Source organism: Lytechinus pictus, chromosome 3 (assembly GCF_037042905.1).
Source record: "Lytechinus pictus isolate F3 Inbred chromosome 3, Lp3.0, whole genome shotgun sequence".
In the NCBI taxonomy this organism is placed as follows: Eukaryota; Metazoa; Echinodermata; class Echinoidea; order Temnopleuroida; family Toxopneustidae; genus Lytechinus; species Lytechinus pictus.
In genome coordinates, this window is record NC_087247.1 from 48,366,110 (window position 1) to 48,389,864 (window position 23,755).

The 23,755-nt window shown below is 37.7% G+C and overlaps 1 protein-coding gene across 1 annotated transcript; it reads right to left on the reverse strand.

Annotated features, from left to right (window-relative positions):
- Nucleotides 1-245: 245 nt before the first annotated feature.
- LOC135153622 (uncharacterized) lies at nt 246-9,402 on the reverse strand. The gene is made up of 3 exons (XM_064097240.1): nt 9,266-9,402; nt 7,243-7,327; nt 246-6,111 (listed from the first exon to the last, which is right to left on the reverse strand). The coding sequence occupies exon 3, from the start codon at nt 5,960-5,962 to the stop codon at nt 4,271-4,273; it is 1,692 nt and encodes a 563-aa protein (XP_063953310.1). The 5' UTR covers nt 5,963-6,111; nt 7,243-7,327; nt 9,266-9,402; the 3' UTR covers nt 246-4,270.
- Between the last annotated feature and the right edge of the window lie 14,353 nt (nt 9,403-23,755).

The window sequence follows — 23,755 nt, forward strand, 5'->3', positions numbered from 1 at the left end:
AAACAAAATGAAACAAGTCTGGAACAAAAGCTTGCCATTTAAATGTATAAGTTTGTTCATATACCAGTTTAATTAAGTAATAGGATATGCTCTATATAGAGACATGTTGTCTAGGACTTGTCTCTCATATATGGCCAAATCAATTATCTGGATGAAGGCCGGTCCCGACCAGATAACCGAGGTCGAACTAAAATAATTCAGCAATGAGTCAATGGAGGTTTACATTCCAAAGTGATGGACAAGTATTGATTTCTTGTAACTTTTTATTGAAAGTAGAAAAAAAGATTGACACAGATCTCGGTACAAAATCTATAAGGACTACATAGGCACTCTGTAGGCATCTTAAGCATTTTATTGAAGTTTTTCATACTCAACTTTCTTACTGCTTTGTTCGCCTTGGACATATTGTAATTGTTCTGTTCATGTCATATAACTACATGTAATTAAATCAACTTGATTATCTTCCAGACTTGCCTTTGATGTTCTATGTGTTATACATACAACTCGGACTCATGGACTCAGTAGCATTATGGCACTGCATGGGCCAGCAGCTGTGGGTATGCGTTACTTGTGACCATCTAATTAAGGCCCCAAAGTTTAAACCAAAAAACAAATATTGACCCTATATGGAAAGTGGCACTGAACCAAACAAATTTATTGTGGACTGTGGAGCCCTACAAGTACATGTATGTTACCAAAAACACACATTCAATGGAATCTGCAAGTGGGACAATGTACATGGTTATTTTCAAGATTGGTAGATAGTGAAACACAGCAAAATGAAAGTCGTATCATTAATTCTTCTTAAACCAACTTGTTCCAATAACATATTTAAGTAAACAAAAGAAAATTCTCTGGTTTTTTATAATATGCCTTGGACCAATAACAATAAAACACAAAAAACGCCATAAACGTTCTTTCACTATGGTCATTTGGTCCAGTTAAAATTAACAACATGAAGGATTCTCTTGGTACTTTATGATATGCCTTGACCAAACAACATTAAAACACAACACCATAACTGTTCTCAAAGCAGTACGCCACTACGCCTACCTACCATGTTCATGGTTATTTGCAAGATTGGTAGATAGTCAAAACACAACAAAATGAAAGTCCCAATACCCGTTGAAGACTAGTCCTGATTATAATCCGGCTGGGATCTACGGGAAATGTGTGCTATAGCAAAATAAGCTCGTCTTCAACGGGTCAATTCTTCTTTAACTAACTTTTTCCAATAATATACCGTAAAGTAAACGAATTGAAGGTTCTCTTGGTTCTTCATTATATGCTTTGGACCAATAACATTAGAACACAACACCATATTAAACCCATTTGATCCGAATAAAACATGGCATGAAGGTTCTCTTGGATCTTCACGATACATGTATATCCTTGGGTCCAACATTAAAACACACCACCCTGAATGTTCTTTTCATGTCACTTCATAAACCCACTTAATCCAATATCCTTGAACACCGGGGGGGGGGGGGGGGGGAGGGGGGTACATGCCTAGTAAGGTATACACAGTACAGGAGTGTGACGCTCTAATGGGTGACTTTTTGGCCCAAAAAATTATACTATATATTTTTGCCCATTTCGTCGATAAATTGCACAAAAAGGTAATTATTCTTAATAAAACCCCTAATAATGGGTTCCCTTCTCCGCCAAAATGAACCTTAACAAGTGGAATGCCTCTGGCCGTCTCACCTGCATCACGCGATTCAATATAGCAGCAGTGCTGATTTTGAAAACTACTATAACTCGCACAAGATGTTCAGTGATACTTGGTTACTCTTATTTCTACGTTTTATGAACTAGACCATACACTTATAGAGATATGATGGTAATTCAACATATACCCCCAACGTGGCCAAAGTTCATTGACCTTACATGACCTTTGACCTTGATCATGTGACCTGAAACTCGTACAGGATGTTCAGTGATACTTGATTACTCTTATGTCCAAGTTTCAAGAGAAAGATCCATCAACTTTCCAAGTTATGATGGTAATTCAACAGATACCCCCCATTATGGCCAAAGTTCATTGACCTTTGACCTTGGTCATGTGACCTAAAATGCGCAAAGGATGTTCAGTGATACTTCATTACTCTTATGTCCAAGTTTTATGAACTAGACCAACACACTTTCAAAGTTATGGCGGTAATTCAACAAATACCCCAATTTGACCAAAGTTCATTGACCCTAAATGACCGTTGAACTTGATCATGTGACCTGAAACTTGCACAGGATGTTCAGTAATACTTGATTACTATTATGTCCAAGTTTCATGAATCAGATCCATAAACTTTTAAAGTTATGATGGTAAATCTACAGATACCCCCAATTCGGCCAAAGTTCATTGACCCTAAATGACCATTGACCTTGGTCATGTGACGTGAAACTCATGCAGGATGTTCAGTGATACTTGATTAACCTTATGTATAAGTTTCATGAACTAGGTCCATATATTTTCTAAGTTATGATGACATTTCAAAAACTTAACCTTAGGTTAAGATTTTGATGTTGATTCCCCCAACATGGTCTAAGTTCATTGACCCTAAATGACCATTGACCTTGGTCATGTGACGTGAAACTCATGCAGGATGTTCAGTAATACTTGATTAACCTTATGGCCAAGTTTCATGAACTAGGTCCATATACATATTAAGTTATGCTGTCATTTCAAAAACTTAACCTCAGGTTAAGATTTGGTGTTGACGCCGCCGCCGCCGCCGCCGTCGGAAAAGCGGCGCCTATAGTCTCACTCTGCTATGCAGGTGAGACAAAAATGGGTTGGGTTTTGCGGCTTCAGCGACACACTCCCATCAGAACCAAATCTGAGTCCCCCCCCCTTGGGTTTTAACATCATATTATGACTGTTCTGTGTTTCTTTGTGGAATTCCTGGGTCTAATATGATTTAAACTCAAAACAGTGAACCAAAATTCACTTGTTAATTAAACAAAGATGGGTTCTCTTCTATAGAAACATCATGTTAAAAAAAGCCCATTTATACAATGAAAACAAGGGAAAATCTTGACAAGAAGAGCCAATATCAAAACAAAGTGCAGTGTATCAAAATGTACAAAATATTTGGCATATTATAGTCATTGAATTTAACACCATCATTGTACAAAAACATTGATATTCTACAGTCTCTTGAACTCTCTTCGTGAACCAAATTGGTCCTACATTAATCTAATTCAAAATGAAGGTTCTCTTTAAGTGCTTTGAACATGATATGCCTTGTATCATGTACATTTTAACAACAGATCATTTTAATTATAGGGTAGAATACCTCATTTCGATTACTTAAGAGTGAATCGACATAAAATCTACCTATTTTAAATTGGGGCTTTATTGCTGCACATACTTCTTTCTTTGGATTGGTTTTCAATTTTGTCTCTTTCTGATGTCAAATACCATTTTGATAAATTTGAGCTCATTATTAAAAGGAAAATTGAATAATGTACATACATCTATATTCATCCAATCAAAGCATATTCGGAGCAAGAAAAAAAAATGCAGCGGGAAGTGGTTGTCTCTATGGTAATGTTAGTAAACAGATTTTCCAAAAGTGACACAGAAGATTTGTTCACCTTTCACAAAAATCGTCTATGCCCACCAAAGAGTGAATGTAATGGCAAAATGAGATCATCACTGAATCACGCACACCCAAATTTATCTGAAATGGTGAAATACGTTTATACATTTGGTACCAAAGTTACTTGGGAAGCCATTTTCTGAGAGTACACTTTTGTGATACACTACATTGTATGTATAAATACCAGATTGATTTCTGCATATTAATTCATTCAATATAATTTTTTGGTGTTTCAACACCATATCTGAAGCATGAAGATGTTTAATACTAAACCTTTGCAAATATGCACAATTGCTATCACTGCCATATGTCTCACACCTACAAATTTCAAGCTAATTAATAAATGTAAACAATTAAAGAAGACAGCCTACTTTCATCTTCATAAAGCAATGAGTTGTTCTGAGGAAGTTTAATAAAGGACAAAAATAAAGGGTTTTCTGCAAAATGTAGTCAGGTAGTGTTATGTTTATGCTGCATATTTAATTAATGATGTATGCTGCGTACGGGAAGTCAACTTTGAACTTGGGTAAGCCTTCATGTTTCTCAAAGCCAATACACCGATATTTGACAGTTTCCCGCATTAATTTAAGATATAAAGCAACAAAATTCAAGATTAAACTTGAAACTGTGCAGTACCCTGGAGGAAATGTACGAGTAACCAGTAGCCATTAACCAAAATCAAAGTTCATATATCCTGATGCTAATACACAATCCCACTCTTGGCGAAATTCCCGGTAACTTCCATAGGTACTTGGAAGTTCAAGAGTAGGCCCACATGTATGTGCCACTGGTCGCCTGCCTGCACCTTCTAGAGACGTGAATTGAACCATTATTTTGGAAACGCTCATCACTTCAGATCCTGTCAGAAAATGCATTAATTTTTTCAATCCTTTCTTGTCTTGCCCCTTAATGTACTGCATGAGGAAACGCACCGAGTTTGACTCTTCCTGGTTGGATGGAATAGCTGAAAAGATCTCACAGACTTTCTTTGTTGTAGGTTGGAGCTCTTGGTATATGCTGAGAACTACCGAGGGGGTTGGAAGCTTGCTTAACAACTGAGGAGTCACAACTTCCCTCATACACTGCATCGCATAGCTCCCGTTCTGGATGATGACCTTGTGCGCCAACTGGAACATAAGTGCTAACGATTCCCCTTCTTTTGGTATGGTATGCCCACCTTCTCGGTCAAGGAGGTCAACGAGTGCTTCATGCTCTTCCTCTGTTGTGTTTCCAGACAGTGCAGACTGAACACAAGCTCGATCTCCATCATTAAGGTAAAGCTTGAAAGACTCCATCAAAGTGTCAGGCAGGACTGCATCTTCACCAAATAGCATGCCAATGACGAAAGCTGGTGCCATTCTAAGAGGGAAAATTTTGTGGTCTATGAATCCTTTCACAAGGATTCTTCCAACGGCTTTCCACTCTTCTGGCCCTAGTTCTGGGCACAAACCTGGAACTCTGAAATCTTCCCCATCAGCATACATTTCAAAAAATTGTTTCCAAAAGATTGTGTAAACATCTCTCGACACTCCTTCTGCATCAATTCCAAGTTCGTCCACAAACTCGAATTTTAGAGGGGATGTCATCATATCAGGTGCTTTGAAATTACACAGGAGTTCAGTTATAACAATGCATCTGTGCAGCTTTACCAATGAACGCTTTTCCAACTCTTCTCCCAGAATTTGTAGACCTTGTGTTAGTAGTGGTTCCTCAATAGCAAGACCTTCAGTTCTTGAGGGTGGAGCATTGCTAGTGCTCGGTTGCTCATGATCTGACTCCATTTCCTGCTCCTGTTCTAGTTGTGGTACTAATTCAAAGAGGGTTAGATCAATTACTGACTCAATGGCAGTATGGCTAATACCCGTTTCCGGAGTCAACGGAATCATTGGTAATGTTTCATCCAAGTCCTCATCTGCCTCATCAGGATAGAATGAGATGTCTTCGTCAGTGTCATTGGATGTCTTTTGACTCTTTCCCTTCTTCTTTGAGCAAATATATATCCGCAACATTTTTACTTCTGTCTCTAGGTACAGATCTTCTACATTACCCTCGGAAAATAGCTTTCCTCGAAAATCTTCCACATGGAAATAGAAATCATCCACATGACCTCTGAATGACATATTATCTGGAAAGAAAAGTCTCCTCCCCTCCTTGATGACATCGCCAGCTGTTGCATTTTTCCCCAACTTTAGATGCCTCGTTCCGCCACCCTTAGATGTTCGAATCTGCTTGTACTCCATACTGGCCACATCAAAGTCTTTCCACCCTATCTCCACCCTCCTTTCCTCTTTTTCTGCATTCCTGTTACCAATATTTTTCTTCTGAGATTTCTTGATCTTAATTTTTAATCTGTCTACCATTGATGGCTTTGCTGCTTTTGGTGAACTAGTAGAGTATGATGGCCCTGATTCACACTTGCAAAATGTTACCACTGCTACCCGGTCTCCATATGCTGGGATGTACTGGGATGTTTCTTATCATCAAGCAATGGGATTATTTCCACATCAACCTAATAAGAACAAACAAAAAGATAAAATCTTAGCTTTACTGAATATTGAATTAACATAAAATAATATGATATGATAGACACCTGGATATCTTCCCCAAATGTCAATATTGTGCACCACCCCCTGCAACCAATCAGAAGCGCACATTTTGGACTTGAGATTCAATTTCAACCAATCAGAAGCACGCATTTTGGACTTGCGAATAATTTTTTTGAGGTGCAATATTGAATGTAGTTTTCCTAATTAAGTTCTTTCTTCCCCATCACAACTCATTGTTTTTTTCTTCTCCAAATTGGTGCTGTGCGAAAGGGTGGGTAGTGTCGCGTCACGTTGCGTGGAATGCCCCCACCCCCCCTCCACCCCCGGTTTTGCCGAATGGGTGCATTAGGACTTTTCTATTATAATATTGATATTTGATAATAGGTCTTCTGATAATAAAAATAATGATGATGATGATAATAATAATAATATTTATAATTAATAGAAAGAGAGGAGTCTAAAGCCTCCCCCTCCCCTTCTTAAATTCCCATAAAAAGTATCCCTTTATCTTAATATTTATAATTCATTGATTTTATTCATACCTTTTTTAAATTCAAATCTCATGTGCCCCTCTGGGTTATCAAAGGGCATGGCCACAAATGATGTCAGTTCAGCATTCACTACAAATTTTGTTGGGGGAGTGGGGGGGGGGGGTAGACATTTTTTTAATTCGAAATTTAGTCCATAAATTACTGTTAAAAAGACATTTTATGTTTTGAATTTTTGGAAATAAAACCTCATTTGAACTGTTGAACTGAACTGTATATGTCTCTCTTCAAACCCTGCCTTAGTATCTTGTTAGATGTGTGCTTTGTCTTCTGTGTGTGTGGGTGTACATGTGTCCAGGTGTGTTAGGGTGTGTGTGCATTTGTGTGTCTTTGACACAAGACTTGCACCCCAAGCATCACTTCTCCAACAGCATTTCATCACATTTCCAGCAGATGGATGAGATGGTATCATTTTGCCTTCTTTGGAGATGAAGCAATGTAGGGTGCTTCCCAGGCGTCCTTTTGTCATTGGACGGCAGAAAAGTAGCAACACTTCTTTACAGTTATGCTCAAAACTCTGCAGCCAACTCTTGTACAGGTACTAACCTTATCTTCAACCATTTTCTGGATTATGTCTTCCTTCAGCCCTCTCTGTCTGAGGAAATCTTTCAATTTCTCCATGATGACTATACTGCAGATGGAAAGAAAAGTGAATAGAAATAAATAAATGAAAAGTGATGAATAAAAGAAAAAAGTTTTGGGTATGCATAATGCATCCTTACCAGGTTCGAATGTGAAGGGATGGGATGTTATACAGCAGATATATCACATATATTCCACTAATATTTTCATAACTGCAGTATTTTCTTTCATCATTGATATGCTATGTGAGTATCCTAACAAAGTTTCTTATAGTCACATAGAACATTAAAGATGTACTTTTCCTGTATGTTCAAGCCCAGTAACCGGTACTCGCAATGACAATAAAAAAGAACAAAAGTAACAGCAAGAATACTACTATAATAAGAACATTAATAGATGTGAGATATTGTGAGTAGGCTATGTACCACATGTTTGTGTACACACACTTGGGTCGACCCCCGTCAATAGCAAATAATCCCTCCAGCCCATGATCATCATTCTATCATTGTCATAAAGTATCCATATCCCCCCCCCCCCTGGCTACGCAAAACACATTTCTATACTCTTTCTCGACTGTGAATACGTCTGACTGACATTATAGTTTTATTTTCTCTTTTTGTCATAACTGAGCCCAGGGGCGGATCCAGCCGGTGGCAAGGGAGGGGGCCTAAAAAGGGGCCCACTTCGTGCGAAAAATTAAAAATCGTGCCGGCCGATTTTTGGCCTAGTGGGGGGGGGGGGGTAGTGAGCACAATTTTTTTTTTTTTTTTTTTTTTTTTTGGGGGGGCACCCGAAAAAATTTTTACTATGAGAATACTTTTTTTTTCCACCGCCACCCCCCCCCCTTGGGCGCCAGGGGTAGTGAGCACAATTTTTTTTGGGGGGCACCCCAAAAAAAATTTACTATGAGAAGGCTTATTTTTTTTCCACCCCCCCCCCCCCCCCCCCCCGTTGCCCCCTCTTTCTTTCTCTCTCCCTCTCTCTCTTTTTTTCTCTCTACCCCTCTCTCTATATTGATAGGTTCACATGGTGTGATTACCATGATAATCAGAATAGATTGATATATATGATGACGGTACGTAAATGTAAGGTGAGGTAGATCTAGGCCTATATCAGTATATGTAATTAAGAAAAGTAATATTTCAAAATGATATTGTGTGGGTTTACGTTAATTTTTAAACTCACCTAGCTGGCAATCACATTCACAACAGTACTTGGAAGTGTAATTATTTAAGCTTTGGAAATGTCTGACTTGTTATAGTTATAACAGGACCCCCTCCCCGCCCCCCCCCCCCTTCTCTCGATTCCTCTCTTGATCCAACTCTCTCCCTATATATGGATCGAGGTTGATTAATCATGATATTAAGAAGAGATTGGTAGATATGACCACGGTATATAAATGTTTAGTGAGGTATTCTTAATTAAGAAAATAATTATTATGGGCCTACTCTTGATTTTGGGTATGTTTTAGTAGGATATCTCCACGCCGGAGTTATGGGTCAAATCTAGATACGATTCCGAACTAGCGTCGGCTAGGCTAGACAGAAAAAACTGTTCCGACTCTGAGGAGAACAGACGGATTTTTGTGTCTAGAGCTATAGGCCTACGTCACTCAAGGCTTGGTGATAATGTGAAATATTGATATCAATATTTCACATTATCACCAAGCCCTTAAGGCTACTCAAGCCATGCAAGACCAAGCCATAGCTAGCTTCAAAACAATCAAGCTGCATACATTCGGATGGCTAAGCGCTGAAGAAGGAGCTCGCCGGCGATGGCTAACCGGCCTGGGGATGCAGCGGCACCCTCCGTTGATACCCTTTTCGCCGGCCTGGTCGGAACGAAGTCAGTCCTAATTAGACCTAACGTTACAAGACTGTGAAGACTCTCAATTAAATATAAATCGCTCTATCCTAGGCCTATAGGATAAAGGTTTATATAGTCGATCTGTAGTCACGTTAAAAGCAGTAAAATAAAGTAAACGTACCAATACATCTATCCAGGTCTTACTTGTCTCCGTCCTCGGCATGCATGACCGACCCCACTCAGAAAATCGTCAGTAGCATGCTTCTTCTTCTTGTTGTTATAATGTTGGGTACCCAGGTCTGTTGACGTTGGCGCTATATCCATCGATTTCGATGATTTTCGCCAGGCTTGGTTTGAGAGCTTCGGCGTCGGAGCTTCCTGGAGTTAGGGCGCGGCGTACTGCTCCCTTCTTCATAATTATATGCCATCAGGTGGTAGTTATAAATAAGTGGTGGGAACGACTTATAAGTGGTGGGAACCACTTATAAGTGGTGGAAACCACTTATAAGTGGTGGTAACGACTTATAAGTGGTGGTAACGACTTATAAGTGGTGGGAACGACTTATAAGTGGTGGGAACGACTTATAAGTGGTGGGAACGACTTATAAGTGGTGGGAACGACTTATAAGTGGTGGGAACGACTTATAAGTGGTGGTAACCACTTATAAGTGGTGGGAACGACTTATAAGTGGTGGGAACCACTTATAAGTGGTGGGAACCACTTATAAGTGGTGGGAACGACTTATAAGTGGTGGTAACGACTTATAAGTGGTGGGAACCACTTATAAGTGGTGGGAACGACTTATAAGTGGTGGGAACGACTTATAAGTGGTGGGAACGACTTATTAAAAAAATATTGTCATGCATGTCCCCTCCCGGGCTCCGTAGATTGCATCACAAGACAAGCACTTTTTGGCACCAACTTGAGGAGGCCTTCGCCTAGTGGGCTGAACATGGCTGACCATGATGCACTGCAAAAACTCCGGTGCCTTGATTTGACACCAGCCCGCGGAATCTATATATGTCCACACACTAGCGTACCTACGGGGGGGGGGGGGGGCAGAGGGGGCAGTCTGCCCCCCCCCTGACGAGCCACAACCCATGCAAAGGACGTATCCCTGTCCCCCCCCCCCCCCCTGACGAGCTTGAAGACCCTTTTTTTTTTTTTTTTTTTTTTTTTTTTTTGCTTGTCAAATTTTTTGGCGGACGGTTTTGCCCCCCCCCCCCTGTGAAAAATCCCAGGTACGCCACTGTGTCCACACCAGAGAAGTGTTAAACAACATCAGTTTCGTTTTGGTCTAACACCAGAAGGGGTGTTTATACAACACCAATTAGTATGCAGCATCGGTTTGATTGCAAACTGGTTCTGTTTCAATACTTCTTTGGTTTGGACCCGACATGTATGGATTCTGGGCTGGTGTTAAATCAACACTTGAGTTTTTGCATTGATGATGATGACTCGATTTCACACCTCACACGTAATTTAAAACAAGATTAAAATAAATAAATGAAAAAGGGTAGTCATTTACAAGAACTAAACAAATATTCTCACAAGATCCGAGAATTTTAGAATCCAACCCGAATCCAACTGGGCAACAACATAACTTATGTAGGCCTACATTAAATCCAAAGCAATAAAACAAGTAAACAAAGTTAGAAACCGTGGGGGGGCAGTCAAATAAGAAAAAGGGTGGTTTCAAAGACTGATCAATGGTCATATCGCGGGGTCATGCGTATTTAGGGTATGTTTTTTCCCCAAAGCTTTTTTTAAAGCTAAATGACAGTAGTTGCAGTAAAAATACTGATTTCGTGAGAAAGTCTGTAAAACCAAGGTTAAGTATTACTATATCATCGTGGATCTAGATCTGGTACAGTTACATAAACTGAACTTTGTGAAATCATAATATCTAAGCTAAAGAACGATCACGCTGAAGATCGCCAACACAGATAGGCACACGTGGGACAGTGTATTATTATTGCTGGAATAAAGACCCGACGGAAGTGACAGAATTCGCGCTTATTTTGCTTATGTGTTGCTGCCCTCTACGTTCGTTGGGCTTTATTTTTGGGGTCCGGCGAATATGTTTTCCGTACATGGAAACGCTATGGGACATGAATTATTCATAAATTGAGCTAAAAATCTGAAGTGCGCAGGCGCATGGACTTGGTTCTATAGCTTTATCAATTTGTACATGAACGAATGGACGAGCACACTCTTGTACATAAATGAATGGACTCCATCCCCTCTCCCTGCTTCCTCAAGTTTCGATTTCTCTCTTCCCCTCTCCCTCTCTTGCACTCATTATATGTTTCTCTCAACCTCCCTCTTGCAATCTCTCCCCTTCTATCCCATCTCGCCTTTTCCCCCTTCATCCATCCTCGCTCCCGCGCTCAAATTTGTCGATCTACTCTTGACTAATTAAAGGGATGCTAGTCCATGCTGGAGATATTTATATCTCAATAAATAGAGTAAAATTTACAAAGCAAAATGCTGCAAATTTGATCAAAATCGGATAACAAATAACAAAGTTATTGAATTTTAAAAATTTGCATCATTCCGGCGAAACAGCTGTTCTAGACATGTCTTTATGAATATTCATTAGGTGGGCTGATGATGTCATATCCCCACTTGCATGACTTGTTCTTTTGTATTTTATTATATGAAATTAGGTTTATTCAAATTTGTCTACCAAGAACTGAAACAATTGGATTGACAACTGATAAGTGTATTAGTTAGTTATTGCCGCAACTTATTTCATCATAATGGAGACACATCATCTACACATGTATGAAAAAAGTGAAACAATGTAATAACATAAGAAAAAGGAAGGTCAGGATGTTACATCATCAGCCCACCTAATGAATATTCATGACGATGTGCATATAACTGTTCTCACAAAATATTGATAAACTTTAAAATTCAATAACTTCATTATTTCTGATCCAATTTTGATGAAATTTTCAGCATTTTGCTTTGTGAATTTTACTCTATTTAATATTTAGATAGAAATATTTTCAACCCGGACTATCCCTTTAATGGAACAGCTAAATATTCGCACAGTGGGTTTTTATTACGATAGACCTTTTAATGTTACGCAATATAATAATGTCCAATATAATTATAAAAAGTCGCAAGTTCATTATCGTTTTGGGGGTAACTGTCCAGAGAACCTTTAATTCCTCACTCAGTCTTTGACAAAAAATAACTTTTTTATTTATTTTTAATACCCCCCCCAAAAAAAAATTATAAAGCTATAGAACCATAGTCCATGCGCCTGCGCACTTCAGATTTGTAGCTCAATTTATGAATAATTCATGTACCATAGCGTTTCCATGTACGGAAAAAATATTCGCCTCCAGCTCGTACGCGTGCTGCGCTTGCGTTGACGTTGCGGTTGCATTATATTACCGTATATATGCAACAACATGGATAAATCGAACGCAGCATGTGCATGTGAGATCATCCCGCGAAACTAGAATTATCGACAACGACCTCGACGAAGAACACTGACCTTTCTTTGAAATTTACCGTCGTTCTGTCTGATAAAGGTTCAGCGAAGTCAGCAGCAGCAGAAGACAAGTGAATTCGCATTATAGGTTACAAGTACGGGCCCAATTAACTTTCTCGTGGATTCACGGTAGGCTCTGAAATCAAGGTAAACCCAGTGCGGTAGAAGTTGAAAAACTCGGGAGGCCTATAACTGTATTACCGGTATGTTCAAATTCTTATGCATGCAAGTGAATGGGTGATATCACGTTTTATGGAAACATGCGTTCATTTACTACACAAGCTAAATCACAAACCTTAACACAGGGTAGGACTTACATGTACATAAGTCTAGTCGCTATATCCAAACCACTCACACGTATTGCGAGGTTAGTATTAGTACGATACGGGTATACTAAACTAAACTATTAGTACCCAGTGGCGGATCCAGGGGGGTGGCGCAGGGGGCGTGCCCCCCCCTAATATTTGAGCGGCGCAAAAGGCGCCGCTCAAAAAAAATAAAAGTAAAAGAAAGAAAAGGCGCTAGGGGTAGGGCATACTTAAAAAATAAAAATAAAGGAAAGACAAGAAAAGGCGCCGCTTAAAAAAAATTATACACTGATATAATATTAGCAACAGTAAGGAAAGACTATCCCCCAGCAAAGCACAATCATATCATCTTCCTTATCTTTTCTTTTAACTAGGCCTACCCTTTTCCCAACAACTTCGCCGGTTAAAAATAATCAGCAGTGCGCTGCCTGCATATAACTGGCGCCAATCAAGAATAATCAGCGCCACCTTAATCTAAATCGGCGCCGCGGGCAAGAATAAATGGCGCCATCTGGTTATAAATCGGCGCCGGTAAAGAAAAATCGGCGCTGCCTGAGTTTGTAACCGGCGCCGATCAAGGATAATCAGCGCCACCTAAATCTAAATCGGGGCTGCATTGTCAAGAATAATCAGCGCCATCTGGTTATAAATCGGCGCTGCCTGAGTCTTAACCGGCGCCGATCAAGAATAATCAGCTCCACCTAAATCTAAATCGGCGCCGAACAAGAATAATCAGCACTACTTGTTCTAAATCGGCGCCGGTCAAGATTAATCAGCGTCCCCTGGTTCCAATATATAGGCGCCGGTAGAATAATGAAGAAGGGCCTATTGCCAACCAAAGCTAGATCGGCGCCGGTCAAGAATGATCAGCGGCACCTGGTTATACATTTTATTGTTGAATGGTCATAACAAAGCCTATCGCATGCCCTTACAGAGTGGACTGGGGCGGGGCAGTTGCCCACAGACTGACAGATGTCATGAAATCTTTAATTTATTTTAAAAATCCCAGAATCATACAAAAGCGTAGAGCAAATCCTTTAATTTTGATCTTATTTTCCAATGCTTTAATAAAAAGAAGGTCAGTCACTTTTCTTCTTTACACATTCCACATTGTGCTACCTCTATGGCCTTTAGTTTAAGACAGCTACTATAGTGTTTTATGAAGATGATTCGATATTTTAGCCCAAAACTTTGCTAAAACCCGTTGCTAGTACCGGGAGTGTATAATTACGCAACCAGTCGTATATTGACATTGAGCTACACAACTCGTTCTTTATTTAAAATCGTGCTTAAATTATCTGCTTCTCAGATTGGAATATAAAAATTTTTAGCTCGCGCTTCGCGCTCGCATCATTTCTGTAGCAAAACCCCATACTTTTCATGATTAAATAGGTGAATAGAATGTCGCTTTTTCAGGACTAAACGTCAAAAGAACTCCCGCTTCGATTAATCTTTTGCTGGATATAATCTTGTTCTTTATTACAAACGTCCATTAAACTGTCATTTTTTTTCAGATCGAAATATCAAAATTTTAAGAGAGCGCGAATTGTTTTTTTTAGATACCCATCTTAATCATTGGTACCAAAAATGCATAGAATATCAAGCTTTCTGGTCAGAATATAAAGAAATTTCAGCTCGCCCTCGGCACTCGCTTTATCTGTGTAGTGAGATATGTATCCTCATGAGTTACTACAAACAGTCCTAAACAGGCACCTTTTTCCTGTTTTCAGGTCAGTATACTAAAAAATGTCAGCTCGCGCTTCGCGCTCGCATTAATTTGTTGGTGAGATATGTGTGTCTATCTCATGAGTCATATAAATATATATATATATTTATGCATATGTGTGAGTGTGTTTGTTTGTTTTGTGTGATATCGAGCGCCTTTGGAAAATTGATTCATGATTTTGCCCCCCAAATCTTAAAAAAAGGATCGACGCCCCTGTGTATATATATATATACATATAGTAAAAAAAAACTTGTATCTCTATTAATATACAAAAGTATTGGCCTCATCGCAATAAAAGGGTTAATCCACAAGATTTTGAAATCGCACATAGCATGCATAATTTGTGTTACTTTTTGCTTGTTTTTCAATCTCTCTATATATGTTTATATTGATGTATATTTTCTGTTATAATGAGATATGTTTAAGTGGACTTCAGGGAATGGTCGTTCGCAGCAAGGGGGAAGGGGGGGGGGAACATTCGCGATCTGCAGTAGTGAAAAACAATTTTTTCCCCTTAACATTTCATGAAAACTATGAAAAATGTGCAAATGTGAGATGTGCACCAAATTTTTGAGTTTTGCCAACCCCCCCCCCCCCCCCCCCGGAAATATTTTCTGCGTGTGGTCATGCAAAATGGCATGACTGGAAATCCCACATTTTGAAAAGAGCATTTGACAGGGTCAGACTTTACCCCTTTTTCAACATTTTCTTTAATGGCGCCGGTGAAGTGCAAAATTATATGTGCGCCGCTCGGCAGTGCGCCCCCCCTTTCGCCAAAAGCTGGATCCGCCTATGGTACCGGTATCCAAACTAAATATTCGAGAAGCATGTGTAGATTCCTTGACAGCCAGTTCATTCTATCGCCACAAGGATTTTGCTGTTTTCGTCTTAATCTTGTGTGTGCGAATGTAAGAGTAAAATGCCCAAGCCAATTGACACTAATTCAAAACTAAACTTCTAAAGCAAAAAAAAATAGTATACCCAGTTGTTGGGTGTCCGGACAGGTTGTGTGTCCGGACGATAAATTTTAGAAAGTCATTCGGAAAAAATTACAAGCGAAGTTTCATCAATTTTTAGTACAAAATGTTAGGAAATATTATAGAGAACAAAATAGTAGATGATTACAACTATTGAATTCACATTTTTAGTGTAATCCAAAGTAAAAAAAGAAGGCTTCAAAAATATAAAGTGTCCGGACACCCGACCCCCCATCCTAAGTCTAAACTAAAAGACAAAGTTGAGTAAGACGTAACCTACCTCGTCCTAGACAGCTGGCAGCCGTCTGTTTCGAGGAGTTTTTTAAACATTTTTTATTTTGTTTTTATTTCTCCTCGTACACAGACGGCTCGCTATCGTGCAGCCACCATTACCATATTTAGGGGGTTAACAATGCAAAATCCTCCCGGCGGGGCTCATCGATTTTTGTCTTTTTTTCTTAAAAATGTATAACTAGATTCTATAAGAAGAATTCTACCAAAATAAAGATTATTCCGTTTTGGCTTGAAATGCACATAAACGGGGAAAAATAAACTTAAAAGGGGAAAAAACAGTGACTTCGGCTGTCGCACAACTTCACTTCTCTGTTTTATCAACTTAATAAACATATGGCCAGTGAGTCCCTGTACAGATTGAGCTAGAACTTCGGTCTCTGTATTTGGTGAGTGGAGCCAATGGAGTTCAGCAGAACAGCCAAAATAACAGAGACCAAAGCTTTTGGTCTATACCTACCCTGCCCGAAATTCAACATGTGGCATTATCCTGGACCTGGTTTAAGTCAGCAGTCCACTCGCTGCTGTTTATTTAATTTTGTCAGCGTTGGTGACGTGACTTCTTTCCACTCCCATTGACTTGGTACACAACAAGTGCACACACACCAACACAAGAACAGAGGTGACAAATTGCACAAGAAGGCCACGCATGTTTAGTTTTTTTTGCAGTATTTTTTGTTCTGAAATTTATTTTCAATTGCAATGTTTATTTTCAACTTCTATATCTCAATAATTCATTAATTAAAATCTTGGATGTATCGCAATAGGGCAGCCATTGGCTTTGCCCCACTCATTCAATGAACAAGGTTATGATATAACCTTGTTCTCAGTTATATCTCCATGTGTGGCAAAATAAGGATGGCAATGTTTGGCTTATTTTTTCTTTTGGACAAATGCTTGATTTTTTTTACACTGACAGTTTCCATTACACCTATTCGTCATACAACTTGGCCCTTAAGTAAATGTGATTCTTTAAATTATTTTTTTCTTAATTAAAAATACAGATAAAAAATGAAAATTTTACTGCCATATTATTTTCCATCAATAGAGGGCGTACACAAAATATGCCCAAATCTCAAGTTTTTTAGCACTCTAGTGAATACAAAAATTATTCCCAAGTTACTAATGAAAAATAAATTGCAACTGTATGGAAATTAGTAATTTTGGTCACAAAAGTGATATTTTAATCATTTTTTAAAGTGTGTGCTCTGTATAGCATTGGCATGCCATAGTCCAACCTGTAGATTCCCCACAGGCAGGGTGGTTGCAGTGAACAAGTGGCTTTGCCCTTTGCCTTTGGCTTTGTTTGAAATTGTCAATAGTCATACAGATCTAGAGTAAATTTTCTGCTCCAAAGTGCAGCCAGTTGTCAATGTCAGCACGTTCAGCAAACTCAGCACTATACCACTGAACTTGCCAAAGGGCAAGTCCAAGAATTTGCGCATGTTACTTATGGAATATTTCAGAGGCATTAATGACCTGGAAAATAGTGTTAAATGACTTTGATTAGATTGAATACCCCTTGGGGAATACCTCCATGATGGTAGATGTCTAGATTCTAGGAGAAGAATAATCATGCCAAAAATGGTGAGATATGACCTTGGCTTTGACCTTTTAGAGAGAAAGATAGACTGTTACATATGGGACACATAAAAAAGACAATTTTGAAAACTTTTTTCATGTTGAGAATTCTCTGAAAGTATTTCATTTGACAACTTGTAACTTTGTGTGATAAAAGTCACAACACTCTAGTATATCTGAGGCAAGTTTCATGTCATACATGTAAGCCAAAACCTAATTACAGACTAATTAAACAAATTAATGACATGTTAGGAATAGGACAGTTACGTATGGGACATTTTGTCCTCATGGAGAACTTACACAATATTCCCCATAATTTTATATAATTTAAAATATGGAAATAACAAAATATTTTTTCTTTTAAAATGTTCTTTTTAGACATACTTGATATGACTGAAAAGGAAATTACCCATTTCATTTTTTTTTCTTGTTTTTCATGGTTTCATGAATTTCTTATTTATTTCTATTTTTATTTTTTTCAATTTTCACCAAATGTTTTTTGCTTCAATTGTTTCAATAATTAATAAGAAATATATCCTCATAAACAAGGACAATCTCAATTCATCATGACATTTATTGTCTTGGTTTATTTTCCGCGGTCTACCTCATTTTCACTGAGGGCCACAAAATTTGGGAAATGAAGTACACAGGCCAAAGAGTTTTTAAAATTTTTCAATAGATTTTATTGTTAATTTTAATTGAAGGGAACCAACAATTTTGAGTGACAGAACATGGTATGTATTGTAAAATCCCTGAAAGGTTGCAAGCAACCATGCTCATATTTTGACCTTTTTAAAATAAAATGAATAATTTGGTGATATGTTATGATATGATATTCAGAAATTATATCACATTCCACCATTTTCCTTTTCTCATTTTGCCCCATTCTTGGTTGTGAACTTTTGAGGGGCAATGCCTCCCAATCTTTATTGCATAACTGCAAGTGATAAAACAGACAGTAAGGATCTTTTTGAAAGAGGACATAATCATGAAGTCATTGAAGGTTCTGAAGGAGTTTAAATGTAGTTATGATAACAGCTCTTTCCATGTCTGCCCTTCCTTTAAGGTCAAGTCCACCCCCATAATTTTTTTTAAAAATCAATTCAGAAAAATCAAACAAGCATACCGGGGTAGCACTGAAAATTTATCGCATTTTTAAGTTTTGCCTATATTTCACAAACAGTTATTTGCACAACCCAGTGATATGCAAATGATGAGTGTCGATGATGTCTCACTATTTCTTTTGTTTGTTATTGTTTGAATTATACAATATTTCAATTTTAATAGATCTGACAATAAGACCAACTTAACTGAAACATGAAATGTTCAGGGATAATCAAAACTTTGTTTCACATGACAATGAGGAGAAAATTTGAATATTTCATATTTCACATAATGAATATAACTGTATTGTGAGATTAAACAAAACTTAAAAGTGTCACACCTTTTTTATTTTACATCTGATTTTGATGACATTTTCTGTGTTGTGCTTGTTGGATTTTTCTCTTTGTATTAAAATAAAGTTTTGGTTGGGGTGGCCTTGTCCTTTAAATATCCTCTGGGAGTGAAATGGCAATGTTTTGCCTTTGCAACATACATGTATACAGGAAATCTGGAGTGATATCTCTCACTGCGATCATAATCATGATGATACTCAATGATGACCATTATAAATATATTTCTGTTATTTATTTTTAGGTGGTCTGTCATGAATATGACAGATCACCTATTATATTCGTCAGAATTTACTTTATTTATTTTTATTGCCAAATTTTGTTCCCACTTTATCTCAAAATCGGGCTTGTCAAATTTCTTGATTTTCATGTCATGTATGGAAATTATTATGGAATCGCGAAACGAAACTTTTCAAGGTTATCAAATCATGATGACGTCATCTAGTCGCCATTTTGTAAAAATGAATTATTGATCATATCACCGCAACTAATCATAAAAAATCATCCATATTTGCATCATATCAAGTTCAGGTGACAGGTCATCAGGACATGTCATCAGAGGTCATGCAAAGGTCACGACGCGCACGTACGCGCGCGTCAAAATTTAAAAATTCCCCAAATCAACCGTGGTCAAGTTTGGGTACGTTTCAGGTCATTTTGAGCATGTCAAGAATTTGCGCGCGCACAGGTATGCGTGCGCGTTCTTGCACCTACCATCGGTATGCATCTTCGAGTCATCATTTATTTTATGTCTGTCCATTGTCCATTAGCTTCTGATTAATTTGATACCTCATTCAGCCTCTTACGACCAATAATACGGGAATGCGCGTCCATTCAAATTTGCATTACACGCGCGTGCAAACTCGCAAAATAAGTCATAAGTGGGCAAAAATATGCCTATATAAAATTCACTGTAGCTCTTCAGGGAGTCCGTTGACCCCCAATTTTTTTTTCCTATTCGAATAGAGTATGAAAAGGAGATATGATTTCATGCCACATTTGACCCTTAAAAACATCGTGACGTCATCAAAATGGCGTCGGAACTAAAAATTAACGTTTTCTGTTTCATGATGTCACCACACTCATGTAAATTGATTCTAATTCCGTAAATATTGGTTATTTCTCGCCAAATTTTCAATATCTTTTAGCTTAGAATGTACCCTTTAGACAATATGTCCATTGTATCATTTTAAAGCTTGTGCTATTCTCAAAACTAGAACTTGTAGAGGTTTGTCATCATGCCAATTTTCTACTTGCAAAAATTTACATTGACAATATGTTTCCTGTTTTGCATTTGCCGTCTGTCGGAAACATTGTGGTCGACTGGATAATGCACCTGACTAGTAAAGCTGGGGTCGGTGGTTCAAACCTTGCCTGCCTTTTTTTTTTTTTTTTTTTTCCTTTTTAGGTGGTCTGTCATGAATATGACAGATCACCTATTATATTCGTCAGAATTTACTTTATTTATTTTTATTGCCAAATTTTGTTCCCACTTTATCTCAAAATCGGGCTTGTCAAATTTCTTGATTTTCATGTCATGTATGGAAATTATTATGGAATCGCGAAACGAAACTTTTCAAGGTTATCAAATCATGATGACGTCATCTAGGCGCCATTTTGTAAAAATGAATTATTGATCATATCACCGCAACTAATCATAAAAAATCATCCATATTTGCATCATATCAAGTTCAGGTGACAGGTCATCAGGACATGTCATCAGAGGTCATGCAAAGGTCACGACGCGCACGTACGCGCGCGTCAAAATTTAAAAATTCCCCAAATCAACCGTGGTCAAGTTTGGGTACGTTTCAGGTCATTTTGAGCATGTCAAGAATTTGCGCGCGCACAGGTATGCGTGCGCGTTCTTGCACCTACCATCGGTATGCATCTTCGAGTCATCATTTATTTTATGTCTGTCCATTGTCCATTAGCTTCTGATTAATTTGATACCTCATTCAGCCTCTTACGACCAATAATACGGGAATGCGCGTCCATTCAAATTTGCATTACACGCGCGTGCAAACTCGCAAAATAAGTCATAAGTGGGCAAAAATATGCCTATATAAAATTCACTGTAGCTCTTCAGGGAGTCCGTTGACCCCCAATTTTTTTTTCCTATTCGAATAGAGTATGAAAAGGAGATATGATTTCATGCCACATTTGACCCTTAAAAACATCGTGACGTCATCAAAATGGCGTCGGAACTAAAAATTAACGTTTTCTGTTTCATGATGTCACCACACTCATGTAAATTGATTCTAATTCCGTAAATATTGGTTATTTCTCGCCAAATTTTCAATATCTTTTAGCTTAGAATGTACCCTTTAGACAATATGTCCATTGTATCATTTTAAAGCTTGTGCTATTCTCAAAACTAGAACTTGTAGAGGTTTGTCATCATGCCAATTTTCTACTTGCAAAAATTTACATTGACAATATGTTTCCTGTTTTGCATTTGCCGTCTGTCGGAAACATTGTGGTCGACTGGATAATGCACCTGACTAGTAAAGCTGGGGTCGGTGGTTCAAACCTTGCCTGCCTTTTTTTTTTTTTTTTTTTTCCTTTTTAGGTGGTCTGTCATGAATATGACAGATCACCTATTATATTCGTCAGAATTTACTTTATTTATTTTTATTGCCAAATTTTGTTCCCACTTTATCTCAAAATCGGGCTTGTCAAATTTCTTGATTTTCATGTCATGTATGGAAATTATTATGGAATCGCGAAACGAAACTTTTCAAGGTTATCAAATCATGATGACGTCATCTAGGCGCCATTTTGTAAAAATGAATTATTGATCATATCACCGCAACTAATCATAAAAAATCATCCATATTTGCATCATATCAAGTTCAGGTGACAGGTCATCAGGACATGTCATCAGAGGTCATGCAAAGGTCACGACGCGCACGTACGCGCGCGTCAAAATTTAAAAATTCCCCAAATCAACCGTGGTCAAGTTTGGGTACGTTTCAGGTCATTTTGAGCATGTCAAGAATTTGCGCGCGCACAGGTATGCGTGCGCGTTCTTGCACCTACCATCGGTATGCATCTTCGAGTCATCATTTATTTTATGTCTGTCCATTGTCCATTAGCTTCTGATTAATTTGATACCTCATTCAGCCTCTTACGACCAATAATACGGGAATGCGCGTCCATTCAAATTTGCATTACACGCGCGTGCAAACTCGCAAAATAAGTCATAAGTGGGCAAAAATATGCCTATATAAAATTCACTGTAGCTCTTCAGGGAGTCCGTTGACCCCCTACTTTTCCTCACTCTTGGATATAGTCAAAATATCATCTGGAGATTGCGTAATAACGTCAAAATTACGTTAGAAGTGAAAATTAAACTTTTTCGCATTTACGTCAACGTATTTATGCATATTTGACCATATCTTCGTTATTACTAGTCAATCTTCTCTCAAATTTTGATATGATGTAGTGAAAACAATCCTCTACAAATAATGTGTGAATGCTTTTCACTTTCAACCACAGCATTAGTGTGTTATTACCTGTTTAAGTTTTTGTTAATTTTTTCTGGACCTAATTTTTGAGAATTTTTTTATGAAAATGCTTTATTAATCAATTGTACGGTCTTGCTGAAAATATCAAGCCCACTTGCTTTGCGTTTTTTTATGTAGGAAATTTTTTTTAATATTGCCGGAACTTTTTAAGGGGTAGTTTTAACATTGTAAAACATCATTTATGCATTGAAACGCTATTTGGTTGATTAATTTCATTCTAGACATTTTGCGGAAAATCCTGGATTTTTTTCTATTTGGTTATTTTTTCTAAATATAACATATAACAAATTTTCAGATACCTTCTGTGAAATTAAAAATAGTGCAATTTAGTAAAATACTAATTTTCCCGAAATTTTGCGGGAAAATTGCCAGTATTTGAATCTTTTACCTGACTTTTTTCAGTAAAATCATCAAGAAAGAATTTTCAAGTAAATGTTAAAGTCATACACAATTAATAAATGGATATTGAAAATTCTTGACGGAAAATATTATGTGAAATGTTTAGGAATTTGCAGAAATTTTGCAAATATTTCCCCTCAAAAAATTCTACTTAATTCTTTTATCAAATACACCACTGAAGATGAGTTTTGAAGTGAATGCTGTGAAAATGTATCATTGCGAAACTTCTCATTAAAAATAATTGAAATTTAGCAGAAATTTTGAATAAAAATATTTAAGATATTTTATATAGTTTTCAAAAAGTATCACCTAAGAATTTTCAAGCACTCTGTGAAATTGATACCCACTGACATTGTGGAAATTCTTGCTTGAAATCTTAAAAGAAAAATTGCTGACAGTAGAAAGAAATTTTAAAAAGATTTTGCATACAATTAAAATATGAAACTGTCCATTAAAAATTAACTGCTCTGAAAATGAAGGCGCCTTTTATTGCGCAATTTTGGAAAGCCAATTTCGGTAAATCGTCTGAAATTTTTGAGGAGTTTTTAAGGCATTTTACGTGCTCCAAACTTAATTTTGTATTTACCGTATTGCATTATCACCACCATCATTATAATCATCACGGTTGTCATCACCACATTGATAATCACATTTAGCAATGGTCAAAATGCATTCCTATGATGTCTATGATCAAGATTATCAATCATATCTAAATGATTCATTTCATACAACATTAGCCGACACTGAATGAAAAATCATGACAGACCACCTAATTCGTCCTCATGACGAATTAAAATCTAGTTACTTTTTGTTTCACTTGAAGTTTTTGGCAAGCTGCATGAAGGCTTGTGGGCTGCAGTTTCAGAACCCATAGTTTATGATGACATTATTCATTA

Excerpts from the sequence above, each read along its gene's own strand:
- LOC135153622 (XM_064097240.1), bottom strand. The coding sequence starts at position 5,962 with ATGGTAGACAGATTAAAAATTAAGATCAAGAAATCTCAGAAGAAAAAT.